The 23,810-nt window shown below is 36.8% G+C and overlaps 1 protein-coding gene across 2 annotated transcripts in view; it reads right to left on the reverse strand.

The window, feature by feature from the left end:
* The window catches only part of ACER3 (alkaline ceramidase 3), a 170,940-nt gene that overhangs the window by 12,442 nt on the left and 134,688 nt on the right, over positions 1-23,810 (reverse strand). For both annotated transcript variants that reach the window (XM_047070880.1, XM_047070881.1), the window contains exons 7-8: positions 17,099-17,157; positions 335-436 (exon numbers count right to left, since the gene is read on the reverse strand). In XM_047070880.1, the coding sequence (XP_046926836.1) occupies positions 335-436; positions 17,099-17,157 (161 nt within the window). The remainder of the gene's footprint in view (positions 1-334; positions 437-17,098; positions 17,158-23,810) is intronic.

The following is a 23,810-nucleotide window of genomic DNA, read 5'->3' on the forward strand; positions in this document are numbered from 1 at the left end:
CTTCTTACAAATCATTCTTATTTCTTCAACACTTTCAACACAGATTAGGCAGATTTCAAAGGCCTAATTAACATCTGATTAGCTCTATAGCTCTGTGATGTGCACACGAAAAAATCCCTACAGATGTTATGAAATAGTCTTGGGTCCAAATTTTTAGGTTAATTAAAAAAGTGTTCTCAGAATTTAACTTTATTGTGCTGTACATACTTTTTAAATTCAACAATGGCAAAAATTCACTTAGTGGCACTAATAATTCTATATGCCTATGAAATTCTCTGCTTATAGACTGTTTCTAAAAATATTTCTCAAAGATTGAAAAAGATGCACATCTTACCTCAGTGAATCACAAAATATGTTATCTATGTTCCATAACAGAAATCCCAATAAAAATATGCCCAAGGATGTATAACCTAGTCCTCTGAGCCATGGATAAACCCTGTGGGGAAAAAAAGGGAAAGCAAAATGAAACTGTGTCAACTCCTGTCATCATCAGAGCTTGAAGCCATCACTTTCACGAGAAGGAAAGGTTTTTTGGTTTTGGGGGGTTTTTCTAATGTTTATTTTTGATAGTGAGAGAGCACAAGCGGGGGAGGGGCAGAGAGAGAGGGAGACGGAAGATCGGAAGCAGGCTCTGTGCTGACAGCAGCGAGCCCTATGCGGGGCTTGAACCCACGAACCATGAGATCATGACCTGAACCGAAGTTGGACACTCAACCAACTGAGCCACCTAGGTGCCCCGAGAAGGAAAGATTTTTGTTAGTATTAAAAGCAAACCTATCTATTAAATTCTCCAATACATTTGCAGACTAGATTTAGCTATTAAAAAAATGAGAAAGAATGTGCCATTTGATTGCTATGTGCTTCAAGAAAGTAATCTGACGGACTGTATCAGTCCTCTGGAAGAGGCAGGGGGATGCTGGAACAGAATTAACATTGACTGAGTTACTTGCTATGTGTCAGGTAGGCACCATAGTAAATTAGATACACAAGCATATGAGTAAAATCTTCAAATAAACCCTGTGAAGCAGGTATTATTCTTTGCACATCACTGATGAGAAAACTGAAGCTTGGTGAGTTACCCAAAACAAGAACAATAGCTTATATATTTTTTACAGCTTCAATGAGGTATCACTGGTTTACGTTAAACTGAATATATTTCAAGTGTACGTTTGATCAGTACATCTGTATATACCCATGAAAGTTACACTACAATCAAGATAACAAACATATCCACCATCTCCAAAAGCATGTTTGCATATTTTAGAATGTTATGTAAAGGGAGTAATACAGTAGATCTTCACTGTATGGCTTCTTTCACTTGGCATAATTATTTTGAAATTCATCCATGTTGTTATGTGTATCACTACTTCATTTCCTTTTATTGCTGAGTAGTATTCCATTGTATGGATAAGCCACAATTTGTCCGTCCGAATGTTGGTGGACATTTATGTTGTTTCCAGTTTTTTTCTATAATAAAATAGCTACGAACATTGACAAGTAAGTTTTTGTATGAACATATGTTTTCATTTCTCTTCAGTAAAAAGCTAGGAGAGGAACACCTGTACTGAATGGCAGGTGAATGTTACACTTTTTAAGGCACTGTTAAACTGTTTTCCTAAGTGTGTATCATTTTACATTCCCACCAGCAGTGTATGTTTTTAGTTCTACATCCTCACCAACACTTGGTATAACATCGGTTTTTGTTTGTTTCCTTTTAGTTGTTCTTTGTAGGTGTTAGTGGTATCTCATCGTGGTTTTGATTTGCATTTCCCTAATGACTAATGTTATTGAACATCTTATATGCTATTTGCCATCCATATTATCTTCTTCAATACAGTGTTTGTTGAATCTTTGCCTATTTAAAAAAAAATATTTGCTTTCTTGAGTTCTAAGAGTTCTTTTTTTAATTGCAACACTTTATATATTCTAGACGTTAAGTCCTTTGTTGGATATATGTATGTTGTATTTTCTCCAAGTTTGTGATTTGCCTTTCATTTTATTTTATTATTATTATTTTAAGTTTATTTATCTTGAGAGAGAGGGAGAGAGAGCGAGCAAATGTGCACGCATAGGCAAGGGGCAGAGAAAGAGAGAGAGGGAGAGAGAGAATCCCAAGCAGGCTCCACCCTGTCAGCTCAGAGCCTGAAATGGGGCTCAAACTCACAAACCATGAGATCATGACCTGAGCAAAAATCAAGATTAAGATGTTTAACCGACTGAGCCATCCAGGCACCCCTGCCTCTCATTTTCTTAACAATGTCTTTTGAAGAATAAAAATTTGTTATTTTGATAAAGTTCAACTTACAAATTTTTTCATTATAGCTTTTTGTGTCCTATATAATAACTTCACCTAACCAAAGGCTGCAAAAACTTCTACACTTTCTTCTGGAAGTTTTATAATTTTAGCTTTAATATTTAGGGATATGATTCAATTCTAGAAATTTTTATAATGGCATGAGTTTAAATTCATTTATTTATTAAATGTTTATTTTTCAAAGAGAGGGAACACAAGCGGGGGGGGGGGCACAGAGAGTGAGAGAGAGGGAGACAGAATCTGAAGCAGGCTCCAGACTCTGAGCTGTCAGCACAGAGCCTGAGGTGGGGCTCAAACCCCTGTACTGTGAGACCATGACCTGAGCCGAAGTAGGATGCTTACCCAACTGAGCCACCCAGGTGCCCTTAAGTTCACTTTTTAAAATGAGAATATACAGTTGTTTCAACACAATTTATTGAAAAGAGTATCCTTTCTCCAAAAGAATTACCTTTGGATGTTTACTTAACATCAGGTCAGTATTGATGAGTGGTCTATATTTGGATGTTTTATTGATCTGTATTTTATTCTTACCACCAATACCACATTGTCTTGATTAGTGTAACACAGAGCAAATCAAGAAGCGTAAGTCCTCTAACTTTGTTCTTTTTTTTTTTTTAATTTTTTTTTCAACGTTTATTTATTTTTGGGACAGAGAGAGACAGAGCATGAATGGGGGAGGGGGCAGAGAGAGAGGGAGACACAGAATCGGAAGCAGTCTCCAGGCTCCGAGCCATCAGCCCAGAGCCTGACGCGGGGCTCGAACTCACGGACCGCGAGATCGTGACCTGGCTGAAGTCGGACGCTTAACCGACTGCGCCACCCAGGCGCCCCACTTTGTTTTTTAAAACTGTTTTGGTTCTTCTAGATTCTTTGCATTCCCATGCAAATTTCAGAATCAGATTCTCAATTTTTACCAAAAATCCTGTAGAGATTTTGATTATGATTGATTAAACCTATAGATCAGCTGGGGAGAACAGACATCTTAATAATATTGAGTTTTCTAATCCATGAAAATGGTACATCTCTCCATTTATTTAGATCTTATTTAATTTCTCTCAGCAAAAAACTGTTCACTGTAGTTTCCCATACGCAGGTCTTGCATACTGTTGCTAAATTTAGTTCCTAAACATCTGATGCTTTTTGATGCTATTGGAAATTGTACTTTTGAAATTTCACTTCTCAATTGTTCCACTGCTAGTACATAGAAATATGATTTTTGAATATTCATCTGAATTTCATGACCTTGTTGAATTCCAACTTACTGCTTCCAGTTTTTTGGTACGTATCCTATGACATTTTCTGTACACGATCATGTCATTTGCAAATACTATGTTGGACAGGGCTTCAACCAGTAAAATGTTGAATAGAAGTGGTGATAATATATACTCCTGTTTTAGTCTTCATTTTGAAGAGAAATTTCTTTTAACATTTCATGCCTAAATGTGTTAGATGCTGTAGAGTTTACGGGTTAAGAAGTTCCCTTCTATTAGTCATTTATAAAGGGATTTATCTTGTTTTTAGATTGTAAATAGGTGTTGAATTTTATAGAATGCTTTTTCTAAATCTATTGCTATCTTCACATATTTTTCTCCTTTATTTTTTAATATGGTGAATGACAAGAATAGATTTTCTCAAATATTTTCTTATTTTAACTATAAGTATTTGTATATAAATCAATGAAAAAATAATTTAAAAACCATCAGGAAAGCATAAACCTGGCTGTGCATGGAAAAAGTATTATTGTCATTGTTTGATGAACATCTCTGGGAAGATGATGTCTTCAGCTTTACAAAGAGTTTATCATAACCCCATTTAGGGGAGGCAAGAATGAGTCCGAGTTAACAGGGCTCAACACAGTGAAGGCATCTGACAGCGTATCAGTGTGGGTCAGGAGCTGAGATGTGACAGAATATGACCAATGGGAGTAGAGTACTCTCCATTTTCTCCTTCTAAGCTTACTTACCAGGGCCAATCTTCAGCTCTCAGCAGTAGTTCAAAGCAAAATTCTTCTGTGGGGTGAAATGAACGTCTTTGGTTATCCAGGTAGCACGGTACACAGGAGAGAGCAAGAATTTCATCAGCACATAGTCCCTATAAACTAAGTACAGATAAGATTCTGGGGACAAACTTCCCATTATCATCAGGCACAAGAATGTATAATACAGAAGGCTCGCAACACATCTGTATCTGGAGTTACAGTGCTTCATTCTGGACTGCCTTCCTGACTAGCATATGGCTATCATCTAAGAAATCCCTTCCCTTCCTCTTCACCTTGGGAATTGCCTTTACCTCTCTCGATGCTGGATTTCCCATCTTGAATTTCATGTCTTCCTCCTTTCTGGTTTACTCTCTCACTTTGGTCAAATACATCCTTCAGTAGGTTTCTGAGTAATAGTTTATAGGCTATTTCTTTTGAGAATTCAAATATAAGAAGATGTATTTTGTCATCACATTTCATTGGTAGTTTGGCTGACTACAAGATCCTAGGTTAGAATTCTGTAATTCCAGCTGCCACTTTTGTTTTGATGAGTCCTAAACCATTCTGCTTCATGATCCTTTGTAAGTATTATATGCCTTCTAACTCTATAAATTTGTGGAATCTTCTTTGTCTTAGAATTCTGAAACTGGCATGGATTTATTTCCACCCATTGTGAACAGCCACAGGGTTTTTTCAATGCAATCATTCATGTCTTTCATGTATAGGATCTTTTCTTGAATAATTTTGGTGATGATTCCCTCCCTTCCATTTTATCTGCACTGTCCTCTCCCCTTTTTCTATGTTGGCCCTTCTATCCAGCCCAGTAATATTTCTACCAAATCTCTTCTCCATTTCTTTCTCATCAGCCTAATGGCACCCAGGTGTGTGTGTGTGTGTGTGTGTGTGTGTGTGTGTGTGTGTCCATCTGTCTTTGCTTCTGCCCTTTCTGCCAGGAAGCCCACGGACTTGAGGAAACACTTCACTGTTTCTCCACAGCAGTGGTGGTGATTGGGCCCAAGGGCCCTGAGATCTCATGCTGTCCTGTTTACTCTGGACCATACCATGGGTTTAGTAAGCCTTTCCTGTGGTAGATTCTTGCTGGTGGATGAGGGATGATGGACCATAATGCAGTCACAATGGAGAAGGAATTCCAGTAGCTTCTTTGACTGTATCTTTCAAACCATTCACTTCAGTTTATCATTGTACTATATTTTTAATATCTTCTTTTGGGGGGGCAGATTCTTTGAATGTTCCTTTTTTATTGCATCCTACTCTTGAATCATAGACGTAGTATATTTCTAGGAATATGAATAATGGTATTTGTTGTTTTGTTATTTTTGAAGTTTTCTTCTTCACGCATAAGTTGTTTTCTTCTAAGCTGCTTTTCTTTCCTTATTATTCGTTTTGACCTCTACGTTTCATATTGGTTGCATTTATCATATGTCTGGCACCGTCTCATTTTGAAGAATGGGAAACTAAAAAGGTGACCACAAGCTCTAAACATATGTTTGAGGCCCTTAGTCTAGTAACCTTCATTGTAGGGTTATTTTGCTGGACTAATTATTAGCGAACCCCCAATATCAGAATGTTTAGGTCTTTTAGGCTCCTCATATTCCCTAAAAGAAAATTCTTCCAATTTTCTGCTTAGAGGTTTTTACATACAACATTCAGATTGCATAAGGTCACCCGATTTCCCTGATTTTACCATGGTATTCACATGCTCGATTGTGTCTGCAAAACCCAATCTAGAGATATTGTTCACCCTTCCCAGAGAATAAACCTATAGGCTTCTGCAATTGTTCAGCAGTATGAAGTAGGTGAGGGGATGTAAGCGTTTCACAGCTTCTTAAAGCTTTAACCAGTCTTCTTTATTTTAGATGTCTCTTCTAGCTCCTTTTCCAAACTGTCTGTTGCTGCTAATGTTTGATATTTTAGAAAATTCTGGTGTAAACTGGAGGTTCTTTAAAATTCAGCTTTCGTGGGTTACTTAAGGCAGTTAGCAGTAATCCATCTACTTTCCAGCTTCTAAAATTTTATTCAGTCTTCTTGTGGATTTATGCTTTATAAATAAATTCCTTCGTTGGAGTCTTAGCAGGGTTTCAGAAGGGAGCAAAATTAGATTGAAGACGTTAATCTTTAATATTATATCTGTTTTCATTATTTAAAAATTTTTTAGGTTTTTTATTTTTGAGAGAGAAAGAGACAGAGAGAGTGAGCACGCCAGGGAGGGGTCAGAGAGGGAGACACAGAATCCGAAGCAGGCTCCAGGCTCTGAGCTGTCAGCACAGAGCCCAACGTGGTGCTCGGACACATGAACTGCAAGATCATGACCTGAGCTGAAGTCGGATGCTTAACTGATTAAGCCACCCAGGCACTCCTCTTTTCATTAGTTTCTGCCCTTCATTAGTCCCATTTTTCATTTCTATGTGGATTGATTCTATTGATCCACTTTCTAATTATTGAAGTTGTATGCTTAGTTCATTATTCTTCAGCCTATTTCATCTAAGGCTATGCATTTCCCTCTAAGAACCACTTTAGCTATATCTTACTTTGATTTGTAGTACTTTCACTGTGATTACTTTATATGAACTACGATATTTCTACTACAATTTCTATTTTTTACTTGTATTTACAAATGTGGTTTTAAATTTACAAATATATGGGCTATTTGGCTAATCCTGTCTGTACTATAGTTGGAGAACATGTTATGTATGATAATAATTCTTTAAAGTTTGTTGAACCTTGCTTTAAAACTAGTGTCTGGTAGATTTAATAACTACTCCATGCATGCTTGAGAAGACCAAGCACTCTCTAACTGCTAAACATATTAAACCAACTTGTTATTGTATTACTCAAATTTTGTCTATATCCTTTTTCATAGAGCTACTGTGTTAAAATAACTCAGCATGATGGAACACTGATACATTTTTCTTAGTAATTCTGTCAATTTTTGCTTAAAATTTTCCATAGAAGACTTAGACCTGCCTTTTTTTTTTTTTTCTGGTAAGGTGAATCTTTTAATAACAATGTAGCAAATACATTCGTTTTAAATAATGCCTTAATTTTTTTTGTTATTAAAATGGCTAGTCCAACTTTCTTTTAGTCAGTATTTGTGTGGCACATATTGTTTTTATATCCCTTTCTTTTAAAATTAGTATTTATGTGGGTTTTTTTTTTTTAAGATGAAACAGGTAGGTTTTACTATCAAATGTAAATTCTACAAAAACTCAGTACTATTGTAGTAAGTATGACTGCTTTCATCTTAAAGTCTTTCAGAGCTTTGGGCAGACAGCATCTTAAAGCATCAGGTATAAGCAACTCTTTTTCTGATCTTAAGTGCCAGTTGTCACCCATTTTCACACAAAACGGTTTTTTGTTTTTTCTTTTTTCCTACTGCAGTTGAGGGGCCATTGCTGGTCAGGTGAAGAGGGAATTTGTGGCTGTCCATTCACGGTATTAGTCAAAGTAATTAAAGACACAAATCTGCATGTCACTGTATCCAAGCCAAGGACAACAGGAGTAACTTAAAGACGACATGTGCACTTAGTTAATCAAATCTTGTTTTCCTCTTTGGAGTTACATGAGGGTGGCAGTACTAGCTGGCTAGTGTCTAATGTTGCACTTTTGTAGCATAAACACAGCTAAGCAGATAGTGCTAAAGACTGACAGCATCAGTACCAGCTCTAACCACTTCAGCGTTTACCTGTCAGTCCAGCATGCTGACTCTAATACTATGCTTTTAAGAGTTTTAATCACTTGACAGTGAAGGCATGAGAGAAGGGTTTAAGGCTACTTCTTAATAGACACAAACAGGGGCGCCTGGGTGGCTCAGATGGTTAAGCGTCCGACTTCGGCTCAGGTCACGATCTCGCAGTCTGTGAGTTCGAGCCCTGCGTCGGGCTCTGTGCTGACAGCTCAGAGCCTGGAGCCTGCTTCAGATTCTGTGTCTCCCTCTCTCTCTGCCCCTTCCCCGCCCATGCTCTGTCTCTCTCTGTCTCAAAAATAAATAAACGTTAAAAAAAATTAAAAAAAAAAAGATTACACTTCAAGAGTCTTTAAAAAAAAAAAAAAAAGATACAAACATTCACTCCAGTTAGTATATTACTTTCTAGAACATACTGTTGAAAAATTCTCATTTTGTGACACTAAAAACTATGGGATGTCTTTTATTAAAGTCAAAACTATCAGTAATGGGAAAAGTATAATATAAAATAAGACATATGAAGCTACAGTGTTCAGTTACAGTTTAAACTAGAAATTACTAACCACACATAGCTGCTTCTTTTTTGGTTTTACATTTTGGCCCCTAGTTCATTCTTATTTAGAACTGGTACCTGCTGAGAAAGAGCTGCAATTTTTTTTTTAAGTTTACTTATTTATTTTGAGAGAGAGAGAGAGGGAGAGAGAGAGAGAGGGAGAGACAGAGAGAGTGAGAACATGTGGAGGAGGAATAGAGAGAGAGAGAGAGAGAGAATCTCAAGCAGGCTCCATGCTGTCAGTGTGGAGCCTGACTAAGGGCTTGAACTCCTGAACCGTGAGGTCATGACCTGAGCCGAAACCAAGAGTCAGATGCTTAACCAAGTGAGCCACCCAGGCGCCCCAAGAGATGCAACTTTTAAGCTATGTATTTTTTGTGGTGGCTGTGCCACGTACTGTGTATTTATGTTTTAATCATGCTTCTCATGAGTAGCACATAGCTGGATTTCTTTCCCCTGCTTGAGTCTTTTTTGTTGCTTAGCTTTGTCCATTTATATTGACTGATAAGTGACTGATAAATCACTGATAAGTGACTACTGATATATTTTGAATTTTTTCTACCCTTTATTTTCTGCTTTGTATTTGTTCTGACTCCTCCCTGCTTCCATTTTTACCCTTCTTTTCCTGATTTTTTTTGGATTCAGTTTATATCATTCCATTTACTCCCTCATGTTTTCAAAAGTCACTATAAAATCACTATTTTTAGTGACTAAATTTTTTAGATTAAATTTAGATTAAATATTTTTAGATTAAAATCACTGTTTCTAATGGTTACCAAAAATGCACATGTAAAATCTAAAATTAATCACTGTATGTACCTTCTTCCCAAGTAAAAAAGACCTTAGCAACTATGTAACTAAGATTATCCTCATATCTCACGTTATTTGGTCCACCACTTTAGTTTCATTTAAAAATCTCTCAAATTAGATATTAAAGAGTCACAATATTTTGTTCAGATAATCCCACAGGTTTATCACTTTTTCTCCACCAGCTAAAGAGATTCTTACAGGGGAACATCTTTCAGTGAGATATATTGGTAAACTTTCTCCATTTTTGTTTGTTTCAAAATGTCTTCACGTTACCTCTGTTTTTGAAAGATATCTGCATATATAATTCGAAGCTGATAGTTAATTTCTCTTAGCACTTTGAAGATAATAGTCTGTGTTTGGCTTCCATTGTTTTGGCTGTTGGTAAGTCTGCTGACTATTCCTTTGTTAGCAATATGCCTTTTATCTCTGGATATTTTAAGATCTTTGTCTTTGGATTTCAGCAATTTTAGTATGGTTTTTCTATAGGCAACAATCAGGATTCAACTGCAGATACTATCTCTATTTAAAGCAGAAAAGAATTTAATATTCAATTCCAACCGAAATGCTGAATGAGTAAGGTTTAGACTCTAAACTTTGAACACTACCACAGAATTATCTTGCCAAAGGAACTTTTTTTCTTTTTCACATTTAGGAAGCTAGAGAACTGGGAGGACTTTGCACCCAGCATCATACTGTAACCTTAGCTATAATTCATAGATCAGGAAGCTGTCATCATACCTGTTTCTAGGGCCATGATGCATACCCTTGATCCACAACAGTAAATGGATGCCTTACATACTACCACTTCTCTCCAGCACAAGTTAACTTGGTTTTGATTTCAATCTCATGTGAATACATGTGATTGGCAGAACCTGAATGTATCTGGAAACTTACCTGCAAAACAAATATGGGAAATATAACTTACAGCTTTTCATTTATATTATAGGAATGAATTCTTGACGAAGGCTGGAATGATAGTGAATGAGCTAATCTACCACATCTGCCATACCTGAGAAACCTGAGAAAGATTTAATTTGTCCTGCTAGGGAATTATTGTCCTTGAAGCTAAGGAATCATGTCTTCTATCATTTCAAGAAAATATGCACCTACTATCCCTTTGAATATCTCTTCTGATTCCATTTTTGCCATTTTTTCCCTTGGAACTACAAAAAGAAGTATTATTTCTTTGTAATGCTTTATTTCTTTAGACTTGTCTTCCAATTTAATTAATTCTCTCTTCATCTGTGTTTAATCTACTTTTACTTATCTGTTGAGTTTATTTCAGTATTTTTTTCAATGTTAGAAGTTCTTTGATTCTAGGGGTTCCTGGATGGCTTAGTTGGTTGAGCATCCAACTCTTGATTTCAGCTCAGGTCATGATCCCAGGGTCATGGGATGGAGCCCCACATTGGCCTCTGCACAGAGCATGGAGCCAACTTGGTATTCTCTTGCTCCCTCTCTCTGTGCCCCTCCCCTATGCATACACACATATGCTCTCTTTCTCAAAAACAAACAAACAAACAAACATTTAAGAAAAAAGAAATTCTTTGATTCTTTTTCAAATCTGGAATTTCACTTTTGATAATCTCCTATTCCTTGGTCACATTTTCATTTTCTCCTTCATTTCATTAAATATTTTCTAAATAGTTACTTTATATTTCAGCATCTGATTTGGGAGGCTTATTTATACTGATTTCGGTTTCTCCTAACTTTTGCTTATGCTAGCTTATTTCCTCTTCTGGTTTTGGAATTGATTGTGCACACTAGTTTGATCTCCATCCAATCTACAGAAATCTTCAAGGGCCTATATATGAAAGTACATTTTTTTAAAAGATGATTTACTTTTGCTTCTCTCATACATACTGGGGCTCTAGGAATGTTGGACCAATTTAAGGTAATTTTACACCTTGAGGTTTCCCGACAATAAAGAAAATATGTATTTAAATCCCAAACCTGTGTGAAGGAAGAAGAGTGACTACAAATTCTCAGGGTAGTCATTTTTCCTATGTAAAACTGAGGCTGAAGGACAAGGTGCCTTGTCACTGCTCATGATCTTAGAACTCATTTGTCAATTTAGTTTTCAGGTCCTTCTTTGGATTTGATGCTTTGGAATTTTCTTTCTTTCTTTATTTTTTTTGAGCTCAGTTATGCATTTAAAAGGATGTTTGTGTGCTATATCCAGAATTTCTAGATGTTTTGTTACAGAAGATTTTCAGATATATCTTTTCAGACATAGTAAAACAAAACAAGACAAGTTCTAGAGTTTCAACCTAGTTAAAATTTTTTTTAATGTTTATTTTATTGTTGAGAGAGACAGAGCATGAGCAGGGGAGGGGCAAAGAGAGAGGGAGACACAGAATATGAAGCAGGCTTCAGGCTCCCAGCTGTCAGCACAGAGTCTGATGCGGGGCTTGAACCCAGGAACTGTGATGTCATGACCTGAGCCAAAGTTAGATGCTTAACCAACTGAACCACCCCGGTGCCCCTCAACCTGGTTTAAAAAAATCTTTACTGATAAGCACTATCCTGAGTTTCAACTAAGAGCTGAAGAAACTTATAATCTAGATAGGCAAGACACATATGTAAACAATGAACAGTATTAAATGGAATAATTACCAAACAGAAATATAAGAAAGAAGCTGTGGCAAGGCAGATAGAAGAAAAGATGTTTTATCTCCTAGGACTTCCACTGTTACACACTTTTTACAGGTCTGTCATTTGTGTTTCTAAAAGTATTGGTATCCTATCTATTAGACTTGATTTAAGGCAAGGACTGTATTTTATGCTTCTTTACAGTTCCCTAAGGTGCCTAGATTAAAAGCAGAATAAATTAGGGATTTCTGCTTCTGGGAAGATGAAACAGGTACACTTTTCCCTGTTCTTCCCAGTAAGTATAATTAAAAATCCTGAACATTATATAAAAACAAGCACAAGAAGACTCTGAAAGGTGGAAAGAAGGCCAACTGGTTAGAGACTGGGACCTGAGTTACATTACAATAAATTCCATGTGTTTTCTTTTTGCCTCATATATCCCAAAGTGGGAACTAAAGATGCTAGCAACCCAGAAATGCCACTAGATACAGACAAAACAGCTCCAACAAAAACCTGCTCTGTCTAGCCAAATGACTAGGAAAGAGACACCCTAGCAAGACAGAAACTTACACAAAAACTAATATTCTATACTCAAACACCACAAAAAAACTGTAGCCTCAACCCCATCCATGCTGCAAAGACTGAATGGGGAGTCTAGACTTCCTTTCTCATCAGGCCATAAGAAGTTGGGACTAAAACAGCAGATTTGACATTCATGTTATTGGTGTCCTGGAAGCGGAGAAGAAAGAAGGCAGGGCTGAAAAAGTACTTAATGAAATAATGGCTGAAAACTTTCAAATTTAGACAAAAAGACTACTTCCCCCAACAACAAAAAACAGCATTATGAAGCCACAGACTCGAAGCTGAGCTATCCTCAAACATGTTAAACCCAAAAAAATTCATATCAAAACATACTATAGACAAACTTCTAAAAACTAAAGACAAGAAAAAATCTTGAAAAGAGTGACAGAGAAGAATACCTTACCTATACTATAGGAGAAAATGAATTTGAATGACAGGATTTCTCCTCAGGAAACCTGAGGGCCAGAATGAAGTGACACAACATTTTTCAAGTTCTGAAAGAGAACTGTCAACCTAGAATTCTATATCCAGCAAAAATATCCTTTAGGAATGAAACAGAAATCAAGACACATTCTCAGATGAAGGTTAGAGACTTTGGGACCTTAAAGAAGTTTTCTAAACAGAAAGGAAATGATGAGGTGTGGCTGGGTGGATGGGCTGGTTAAATGTCTGGCTCTTGATTTTGTCTCAGCTCATGATCTCACAGTTCATGAGACAGAGCCCCATGCTGGGCTCTGTGCTGACAGCATAGACCCTCCTTGGGATTCTCTCTCCTTCTCTCTCTCTGCCCCACCTCAGCTTGTGCTCTATCTCTCAAAATAATAAATAAACATGAAAAAAATTTAAATAAAAAAAAGAAAGGAAATGATGACAGAGGGAATCTTAGCATGTTAGAAAAGAAGAAAGAGAAATGTAAAGAGTAAAAATATGAGTAAATACATTTTTCTTCTCCTTTTTGTTTCTCCTCCTATTATGTTTTATGGTGGGGCAAAAATTGTAATACTGTCTGATGTGGTTATAAGTGCATGCAAAATGCATATTTTAAGTTGAGCAGGGAAAAGTACAGTTGTGGGTTAAATTTGTCCCCCTTGGGGTGCCTGGGTGGCTCAGCTGGTTAAGAATCCAACTTTGGCTCAGGTCATGATCTCAATGTTTCTGCGTTCGAACCCCACGTTGGGTTCTGTTCTGACAGCTTGGAGCCTGCTTCGGATTCTGTGTCTTCCTCTCTCTCTGCCTCTCTCTCTCTCTCTCTCTCAAAAATAAAGAAACATTTAAAAAATTGCTTTTTAATTTTTCCCCCTCAAAAAAGATATGTTGAAGTCCTAAGCCCCAGTACCTCAGAATGTGACCTTATTTGGAAATAGGGTCATTGCAGATATAATTAGTTAAGATGAGATATACTGGAGTAGAGTGGGCTCCTAATCCACTATGAATGATGTTCTTGTATGAAAATGGCCACGTAAAGACACAGAAATACAAGGAGAACCTCATGTCATGATAAATGCAAAGACTGAAATTATGTGAATAAATGTGTAGGAATGCTAAAGATTGCCAACAAACCACCTGAAGCTAAGAAGGATTAGAGATGGATTCCCCTACAGGTTTCAGAGGAATCATGGTCATACTGACACCTCGATTTCTGACTTCTGGCTTCCATAACTGTGAAACAATAAATAAAACTATAAACTAATATCCTTCATAATTATAAATGTAAGAATCCTTAAGAAAATATTAACAAGTATCATTTGACAACATATGAAAACAATTTTACACCATGACTAAGTGTGGTTCATTCAGATTACAAAGCTTGTTCAATATTTGAAAAGTAATCAATGTATTAACACCACACTAACAGACTACAGGAAAAAAATCATATGATCAAATCAATTGGTAATCTCAAGGAATCTACAAAAGTCTTCTAGAACTATTAAGTTCAGCAAGGTGGCAGAATACAAGATAAACATAAAGAATATTTTATTTCGGGGTGCCTGGGTGGCACAGTCGGTTAAGCGTCCGACTTCAGCCAGGTCACGATCTCGCGGTCCATGAGTTCGAGCCCCGCGTCGGGCTCTGGGCTGATGGCTCAGAGCCTGGAGCTTGTTTCGGATTCTGTGTCTCCCTCTCTCTCTGCCCCTCCCCCGTTCATGCTCTGTCTCTCTCTGTCCCAAAAATAAATAAACGTTGAAAAAAAAAAAGAATATTTTATTTCTATATAACAGCAATTAACAGGTAAATACAAAAATTTAAAAATAAAATACCATTTACAATTGCTCAAAAAATGGAAACTCCAAAATGCTGGCCAAAAAAAAAAAAAAAAATCAAAGACGATCCAAATAAATGGAGAGGCGTGCTATGTTTATAGATTGGAAGACTCAACATAATTAAAAGATGTGAATTCTTTGTAAATTGATGTACAGGTTTAACGCAATTCCTATCAAAATCCCAACAAAATTTTAAATATAGACAATATTATGGTAAAGTTTTTATGGAAAGACAAAGGAACCTAAACAGCTAAAACAATTTTAAAAAGCAGTGAGAGGAATCAGTCTACATGACTGGAAGAGTTGTTTTATAGTTACACTAATCGAGAGTGTCACACTGGTGGAAGACACACAGATCAATGTAACAGAATAAAAACACAGAAATAGATCCATACAAATCATCTTTGAGAAAAGAGTAAAAGCAGTTCAGTGGAGAAATTTCAGATAGCCTTTTCAATCAGTGTTCCTGGGGGCAGTTAGACATCCATAGGTAAAAAAATGGACCTCAGCCTAAGCCTCATATCTTACATAAAAATTAACTAAAAATAAATTATGAACTCAAATGTAAAATATAAAACTATACAAAAATTTTAGGAAAAAAAAACAGAATAAGTCTAGGGTTAGGGAATGAGTTCCTATATTTGACATCAAAAGTATGATCCATAAAATAAAAATGGATAAATTGGACTTTATCAAAATTAAAAACTTTTTTTGCTCTGTGAAAGACTCTATAAAGAGTATGGAAAGACAAGGAAATAGATAGGGAGAAAATATTTGTGAGCTAAGTATTTGATGAAGGATTACTATCTAAAATATATAAAGAACTCTTAAAACTCAACTGAAAAAAAAAGAGAAGACCAACAAAAAATGGGCAAAGACAAACAAACATTTCAACAAAGAGGATATACAGATGGCAAATAAACACATGAAAATATGCTTATCTGTAGATATTAGAAAATGGGAATTCAAACTACAATGAGAGATTACCTATAAGAATAGCTAAAATTAAAAAGTGACAACACGAAATGTTGGCAAGAATGCAGAGAAACTGGGTTACTCATACACTACTGGTGGGAATATAAAATGATAGACCCACCCTGGAAAACAGAATGGCAATTTTGAGAAAAACTAAACATATAACCATGACACAACCTAGCAATTCCCCTCTGGGCATTTATTCCAGAGAAGTGAAAATTTATATTCATATAAAAACCTATATACAAATGTTTGCAGCAGCTTTATTCCTTATAGTCAAAAACTAGAAACAATCCAGATGTCATTTAACAGGTCAATGGTTAAACCGTGGTACATCCATAGCGTGGAATACTACAGGAATGAACTACTGATACACTCAACAACTTATACTGATCTCCAGTGAATTATGCTGAGTGCAAAAGACTGATCCCAAAGGTTACACATACTGTATGGTTCCATTTGTGTAATATTCTTGAAATTAAAAAAAAAATCTGGAAATGAAGGACAGATTAGTGGTTGCCAGGGGTTAAGGACAAGTGATGGGAGGGTGGGGTGAGACAGAAGTGGGTATGACTAAACAAGGGCAACACAGGGATCCTTGTGATGATGGAACTGTTCTGTATCTTGACTTTGTCAATGTCAAATCCTGGTTGTAATACTGTACTATACAGTTTTGCAAGACATTATCATTGGAGAAAATTGGTAAAGGGTATAGGAGGTCTCTATTATTTCTTATAATGCATGTTAATTCTACAATTACCTCAAAACAAAAAGCTTAATTAAGAAAGAAAAAACTAGAATAAACCCATAAATCATATTATTTATTGAGCACCTGCTGCTGTATGGCCATGCCCCATGGGAGGTACTCACATGAATATTATTTAATCTTCATAAACTCTATAAAGATTATGCTATTTCCTAAACCATCTTTCTGGAATACTGATTCTTTGTGACATTAACAGCATTCCTTGAATAGTGTTTTGTAAAAAGGGTTCTGAGTCAACTAGACTGAGAAGCACAAAAACAGTTTTTGTTTTTACTGTAGGACTTCTCAAGGCAATATACTAAGGTACGTTATAAATATTCAAAAGGAAGCCATCATACACAGCTTTCCTCAAATTAATTTTGGAACATTTGTTTTTACATAATGCCTGTTAACAACTTGCGTAAAGAACTAGTATTCCTTACCTTATGCCACAATAAATGTTGGTTTATAGTTTTCTATTAATATCCCTGCTGGTGTTGCATTTTATGTCTTATTTCAATTTAGCCTATAGATTTATTGCCTGAATGTAATCTAATCATGGTGTTGATGGTCCAAATTACTTACCATGTAACAATATAAATAGATCGAAGTACTAATGTGAAGACCAACATTCCATACATAACCTGAGTAAGAAAAGAAAAATGAAGTCAGTGAAATCACTATTCTTTGGCAAAGGAAGTATATTTTGCCTACAAAAATAGCCCTCAATAAAATAAAACATTTACTATCATTTGTTACATTTAAAGAACAGAATTTTAGCAGGTATCTTCTCCCATTCCAAAGGTTGCCTTTCAGTGTTGCTGACAGTTTCCTTTGCTGTGCAGAAGCCTTTTATTTTGATGAAATCCCAATAGTCTATTTTTGCATTTGCTTCTCTTGCCTCCAAAAACGTATCTAGAAAGAAGATGCTACCACGGATATCAAAAAGGTTACTGCCTGTGCTCTCCTCTAGGATTTTTATGGTTTCAAGTCTCACATTTAGGTCTTTAATCCATTTTGAATTTATTTTTGTGTAGGGTGTGAGAAAATGGTCCAGTTTCCTTCTTTTGCATGTGGCTGTCCAGTTTCCCTAACACCATTTGCTGAAGAGACTGTCTTTTTCCCACTGGATATTCTTTCCTGCTTTATCAAAGATTAATTGACCATATAGTTGTGGGTTTATTTCTCAGTTTTCTATTCTGTTCCACCGATCTATGTGTCTTTTTTGTACCAGTAGCATATTGTTTTGATTGCTACAGCTTTGTAAGGTAACTTGAAGTCCAGAATTGTAATGCCTCTAGCTTTGCTTTTCTTCTTCAAGGTTGCTTTTGGCTATTCAGGGTCTTTTGCGGTTCCACACAAATTGTAGGATTATCTGATAAAGGGTTAGTATCCAACATATATAAAAATACTTTTAAAACTCCACACCCCGAAACCCAATAATCAAATTTAAAAATGGGCAGAGGGTATGAATAGACATTTCTCCAAAGAAGTATATAGATGGCCAACAGACACATAAAAAGATGCTCAACATCATTTGTCATCAGGGAAATACAAATCAAAACTATAATGAGATATCACCTCACACCTGTCAGAATGGCTAAACTCAACAAGAAACAACAGGTGGTGGTGAGAAAGAAACAACAAGTGTGGAGAAAAGGGAACTTTCGTGCACTGTTGGTGGGAATGCAACTGGTGCAGCCCCTTTGGAAAACAGCATGGAAGTTCCTCAAAAAGCTAAAAATAGAACTATTCTATGATCCAGCAATTGCACCACTAGGTGTTTACCCAAAGAATACAAAAATACTAATTCAAAGGGATACATGGACCCTAATGTTAATAACAGCATTATCTCCCACAGCAAAATTATGGAAACAGCCCAAGTACCCACTGACTGATGAATGGATAAAGATGTGGTATACAGAGTGGCAGCTAGAATGGCAGTGTAGTAGGAGGACCCTAGTCTTGCCTCGTCCCTCCAGCATAGCTAGATAACTATCAAACATTCTCAATACCCAAGAAATAGACCTGTGGACAGATAAACTGTACAACTCGAGAGAGAGGAAAGGCCACAGGAAGGTAGGGCATGCAGAGATGTGGTTTGGGGGAGAAATGGATCATGGGTGCTGCAGAGGGGAGGGAGCCCTGGTTGCAGAGAAAGATGAGATAGAGAGGAGAGCACAGGAATGCACACAAGAATACTTTCCCAAAGCTACTTGATGGAAAAACCAGAGGGGCTGATTTTTGTGAGTTTTTTTTAATAAGCAGGGCTCAAAGACTAGAGTTTTGGAGATCTGTGGGCTTGTCTAGGATAGGGACCCGAGGGTACTGTCTTGCTCCTGTAGTGAAGGCAGGCAAGTGCTCCTGGGCAGAAAGCGTGATCTGAGGATCACCTGGGGCACATGGGGAGGTTAGTTGCTTTGCTCCTGGCTCTGGTGCAGCTGCCCTTCTGGGTCAAACCTGCATTGGTCCCAGTGTAATGCGACCCTCACCCAGAAGACCAGCATGAGTCCCTGCCACACCAGATTCCTAAAGTTTGGAGTTTTGAAAGGCAGCAGGCTTGGCTACGATGGAGCACAACGGACACTGTGCTGTTCCAGGCAGGCAAGCAACCTGGAGACAGACAGTGTGAAAATGGCGATCTAAAAACACATAGGACAGACAAAGGTTAATTATTCATTCTTCTGGGAGGGTTTCTCTGAAAGCAGCAAGGGTGGCCTTCCCTCCCTGGGGACTAAGGAGGTGGCTCATACCATTTCTTTCCCCCAGTCCTTAGCATAAACCAACTTTAGTAAACAGCACAGCACCAACACTAGCTGCCTAATGCTTATACCAGGTCCCACCCCTCTGTGATCCACTGGTAATGCTCTTCTTGGCAGGTGTGCTTAAGGAACAGTGCAGCAAGCCGCTTCCTGGAAGACCAGCACAAACTCCCACACACACATCTACTGACTACAGCATTCTGCAAAGCTTCTGTTCTGGTGGAAATAGCATCAGGTCTCATTTAACAAGCAGAACAGAAGACACCTAGTTAAAACTCACCACACTCTGGTCAAGGACCAAACACTGTCCATTGCAGGCAAGGAAAGCCTCTACAGACAACTGACCTGAGGGATAAAGCAGCCAAAACACAGTAGCAGAGTGGACGCAACACACACCAGAGACACTTCCTGAAGTGCCAGGCCCTGCACATTACATGATCTCTTCTTCATAAAGCCATTACTCAAAGATGCAGGAAACATAACAGGATTTATACCATACAGAAGACAGAGACCTAGAGAAAATGCCAAGATGGAGGAATTCATTCCAAAAGAAAGAACAAGAAAAGGTCACAGCCAGAGCTCTAATCGAAACAGACAAAATTAACATTCTGCAGAATTTAAAGCAATAATCATAGAATACTCATTGGGCTTGAGAAAAGTATGGAAGACATTAGGGAGACCCTTACTGCAGAGATAAAAGAGCTTAAAAACAATCAGGCAGAAATGAAAAATGCAGTATCTAAGATTCAAAACCAACTGGATGTAATGACCACAAGGATGGAAGAAGCAGAGGAATGAACAAGTGAGACAGGATAGAATTATGTTAAATATTGAAGCTGAACAAAAAAGAGAAAGCAGAATGATCATGAGAGTAGACCTAGAAAACTCAGTAACTCCAAACATGGTAACATTCCTACTATAGGAGTCTCAGAAGGAGAGAGAGAAAAGGGGGAAGAAGGTTTGTTTGCAAAAAGCAAAAAACTTCCCTATCTGGGGAAGGAAACAGACATCCAAATCCAGGAGGCACCGAGAACTCCCACCAAAATCAACAAAAGCAGGCCAACACCAAGACATACTGTAGTTAAATTTGTAAAATATAGTGATAAAGTAAACGTGGTATGTATGTGTACACACACACACACACATATACATAAAATGGAATATTACTCAGCCACAAAAAAGAATGAAATCTTGCCATTTGCAATGACACGGATGGTGTTAGAGAGTATTATGCCAGATGAAATAAGTCAGAGAAAGACAAATACCATATGATTTCACTCATATGTGAAAGGCTGTTTTATATATATATAAACAACCATTTTTTGTATACTGTTTTTGTATCATGTGACTTTGCTTTTTCAAATCTCTTCAAATTCTAATAATTTATCTGTAGATTCTTTAGATTTTCTATGTATACATTTGTGTATCACTTGTGAATATTTTTTTTATCCTACCAAACCCTACAGTACAATATGTATAGAACGACTGATAACAAGCATTGCCATCTCACACTTGATCTCAAAGGGAAAAATTTCAATAGTTCATCACTAAGTGTAATATTGGTGATAGGCTTAAATTTTTTTTTAAATACTCTTTATCAGATTAAAAAGATCTTTTATATTTCTGATTTGCTCTAAGGGTTTTTAAAATAAATTAATATTTTATCAAATACTTTTTCTGCATCTCTTGAAATAATTATATAATTTTTCTCATTTAATCTTTGAATATGATTTTCTGATACTGGTTAATAGTCTACCCAACTTTATCTTCCTGGGATACATACAACTTAGGCAGGATGTTTTATCTTTTTTTTTTTTGGATTTGGTTTGCAAATATTTTGCTTAGGACCTCTACCTAATTAATTTTAACTCTTTTATACTGTTCTTGGTATTAAAGTTTTGCTAGCCTCATACATGAGTTGGACAGTAGCTCTCCTGTTCTCTACGAGAATCTGTTTAACATTGGAATTATTTCTTCTTTGTGTGGTAGAACATTCTAGTGAAGTTATATTTGTGGGTAGATTTCTGACTACTGATTCAATTACTTTTAATGGTTATAGGACAATTCAGATTTTCTATTCTTTTTTCTTTAAAGGTTGGAAAGATTCTTTTTTTTTAAAGCTTACTTATTTTGAGAGAGAGAGTGAGTGAGCATGGGAGGGGCAGAGAGAGAGAGGGAGGGAGAGAATCCCAAGCAGGCTCCACATTGTCAGTGCAGAGGCCAACATGTGCCTTGAATCCATGAACCATGAGATTATGACCTGCTGCAATCAAGAGCTGGATGCTTAACTGACTGAACTACACAGGTGCCCCCAGATTTTCTATTCTTTATTAAGTTTCTGCAGGTTACACTTCTTCTAGGAATCTGTCTACCTAAAAAAAAAATACAATTTGAAATTTATTGGCATAAAGCTCCTCATAATATTCTTAACTTTTTAATGTCTGTGGATTTTTATGTGATATCCCCCTTTCATTTCTGATATTATTTGTGCTTGTCTTTTCCCTCATTAGTCAAATTCACCAAGGATATGTTCATTTTATTTGTTTTTTGAAGAAGCAACTTACGGCTTTGCTGATTTTATCTATGGTATATTTGTTTTCTGTTGTATTCATTTTTGCTTTTTATCTTTCCCAGTTTCTTGAAATATATGCCCAAACTCCCCTGTTGGCTTTTTTTCCTTTTCTTTTTTTGGTGTATACGTTTTAAGGCTAGATATTTCTCTACAAGTATTAATTTTGCCAAGTCCTACAAGTTTTAATATGTATTTTCTTTCATTATGATTCAGTTCAAAATATTTTCCAGTTTCTATGATTTTCTCTGATCCATGTGTTATTTAAAACTGTATTACTTGGGGCGCCTGGGTGGTGCAGTCGGTTAAGCGTCCGACTTCAGCCAGGTCACGATCTCGCGGTCCGTGAGTTCGAGCCCCGCGTCGGGCTCTGGGCTGATGGCTCAGAGCCTGGAGCCTGTTTCCGATGCTGTGTCTCCCTCTCTCTCTGCCCCTCCCCTGTTCATGCTCTGTCTCTCTCTGTCCCAAAAATAAATAAAAAACATTGAAAAAAAAATAAAAAAAAAAAAACTGTATTACTTATATTTGACATGGTTGCATTATAGTCAAAAAGTTTTTTTAAATTCACATCCAAGTTAGTTAGCATATAGTGCAACAGTGATTTCAGGAGTAGATTCCTTAATGCTCCTTACCTATTTAGCCCATCCCCCCCCCAACCCCTCTAGTAACCCTCCGTTTGTTCTCCATATATTCTGATTCTAATCCTTTGAAATTTAAGATGCTATGTGGGCAAGTATATGGTCAATTTTTGTAAATGTTCTCTAAAGACTTGAAAAAATGTGTTTTTCCAACTGTTGGATGCAGTAGTTTACATTTGGGTTATGGGTCAAGTTTCTTAATCACGTTTTTAAATCTTTTATATCCTCTATCACTTACTGAAAGGTATGCATTCAAATCACCTAAGATTATAGATTTGTCTATTTTTCTTTTAGTTCTGTCAATTTTTGCATTATATACTTGAGAATTATATTAGAGATACAAATTTTAAATTATCATAATTTTCTGATGAATATTTTTAATACTTATTAGTAATCTCTTCTTAATAATAGAAGTGCTTTTTCCTTAAAGTCTGTTTTGTCTTATAACAAAACTATACCACATATATATAACACAATTATGCTTAGTGTTTGTATGGTACATACTTTTCCATACTTTCACTTTTAACCCTTCCACATCTTGATATTTCAGGTGGACTCTTTTATAAGGCCTTGCTATGACTTCTGCCTATTACTTATGGTCTCTCTACAATAGTAGAAAGCAACAAATATTTATTGAGCATTGTACTAGACCATGGGGATATAGTGGTGTGGAGTAAAGGGTTAATATCAAGCATTGACTGATATAGGCCTGGTTGAGAATGACCTCAGTCTCCCATCCTTGAATACAACAGTTAAGATAAATGAAAATGTTATGTTTGCTTCAGTTGTGAAGGATTGCACCTAGGTTGGAGGCTTGGGGTCTGCATGAGAACAGTATGAAAGGTGCTCATCATAAAGAATGGTAGGAAGGGTGCCAGGTCCAACTCTTGATTTTGGCTCAGGTCATGATCTCCGGGTGGTGGGATTGAGCCCTGTGTGGGGCTCTGCACTGAGCGTGGAGCCTGCTTAAGATTCTCTTTCTCTCTCTCTCTCTCTCCCTCCCTCCCTCCCTCCTCCCCTCTACCCTGCTTGAGCTCTAAAAAGAAAAAGAAAAAGAAAGAAAGAAAGAAAGAAAGAAAGAAAGAAAGAAAGAAAGAAACATAAACAAAAGGGGCTGTAGCTTCCATGTGTTACAATGCCCTCCACTACACTTAGCTCTCATCCCTGGCAGCTCTGCATAACTTAGGTGGATGAAAGGGCAAAAAGAATCTGTATATAAGTAGCTCTGGATCTCTTGATGAGATGAAAATGTTATATTTGCTATATTTTCCACCTTGTATCCCTCTATAGAGCTAAATAAACACAGCATTAAATTAAAGCCGATTAGA

Source organism: Lynx rufus, unplaced genomic scaffold (assembly GCF_022079265.1).
Source record: "Lynx rufus isolate CCGP_SWC_20201006 ecotype Redwood Valley unplaced genomic scaffold, mLynRuf1.p SCAF_9, whole genome shotgun sequence".
Taxonomy (NCBI): Eukaryota; Metazoa; Chordata; class Mammalia; order Carnivora; family Felidae; genus Lynx; species Lynx rufus.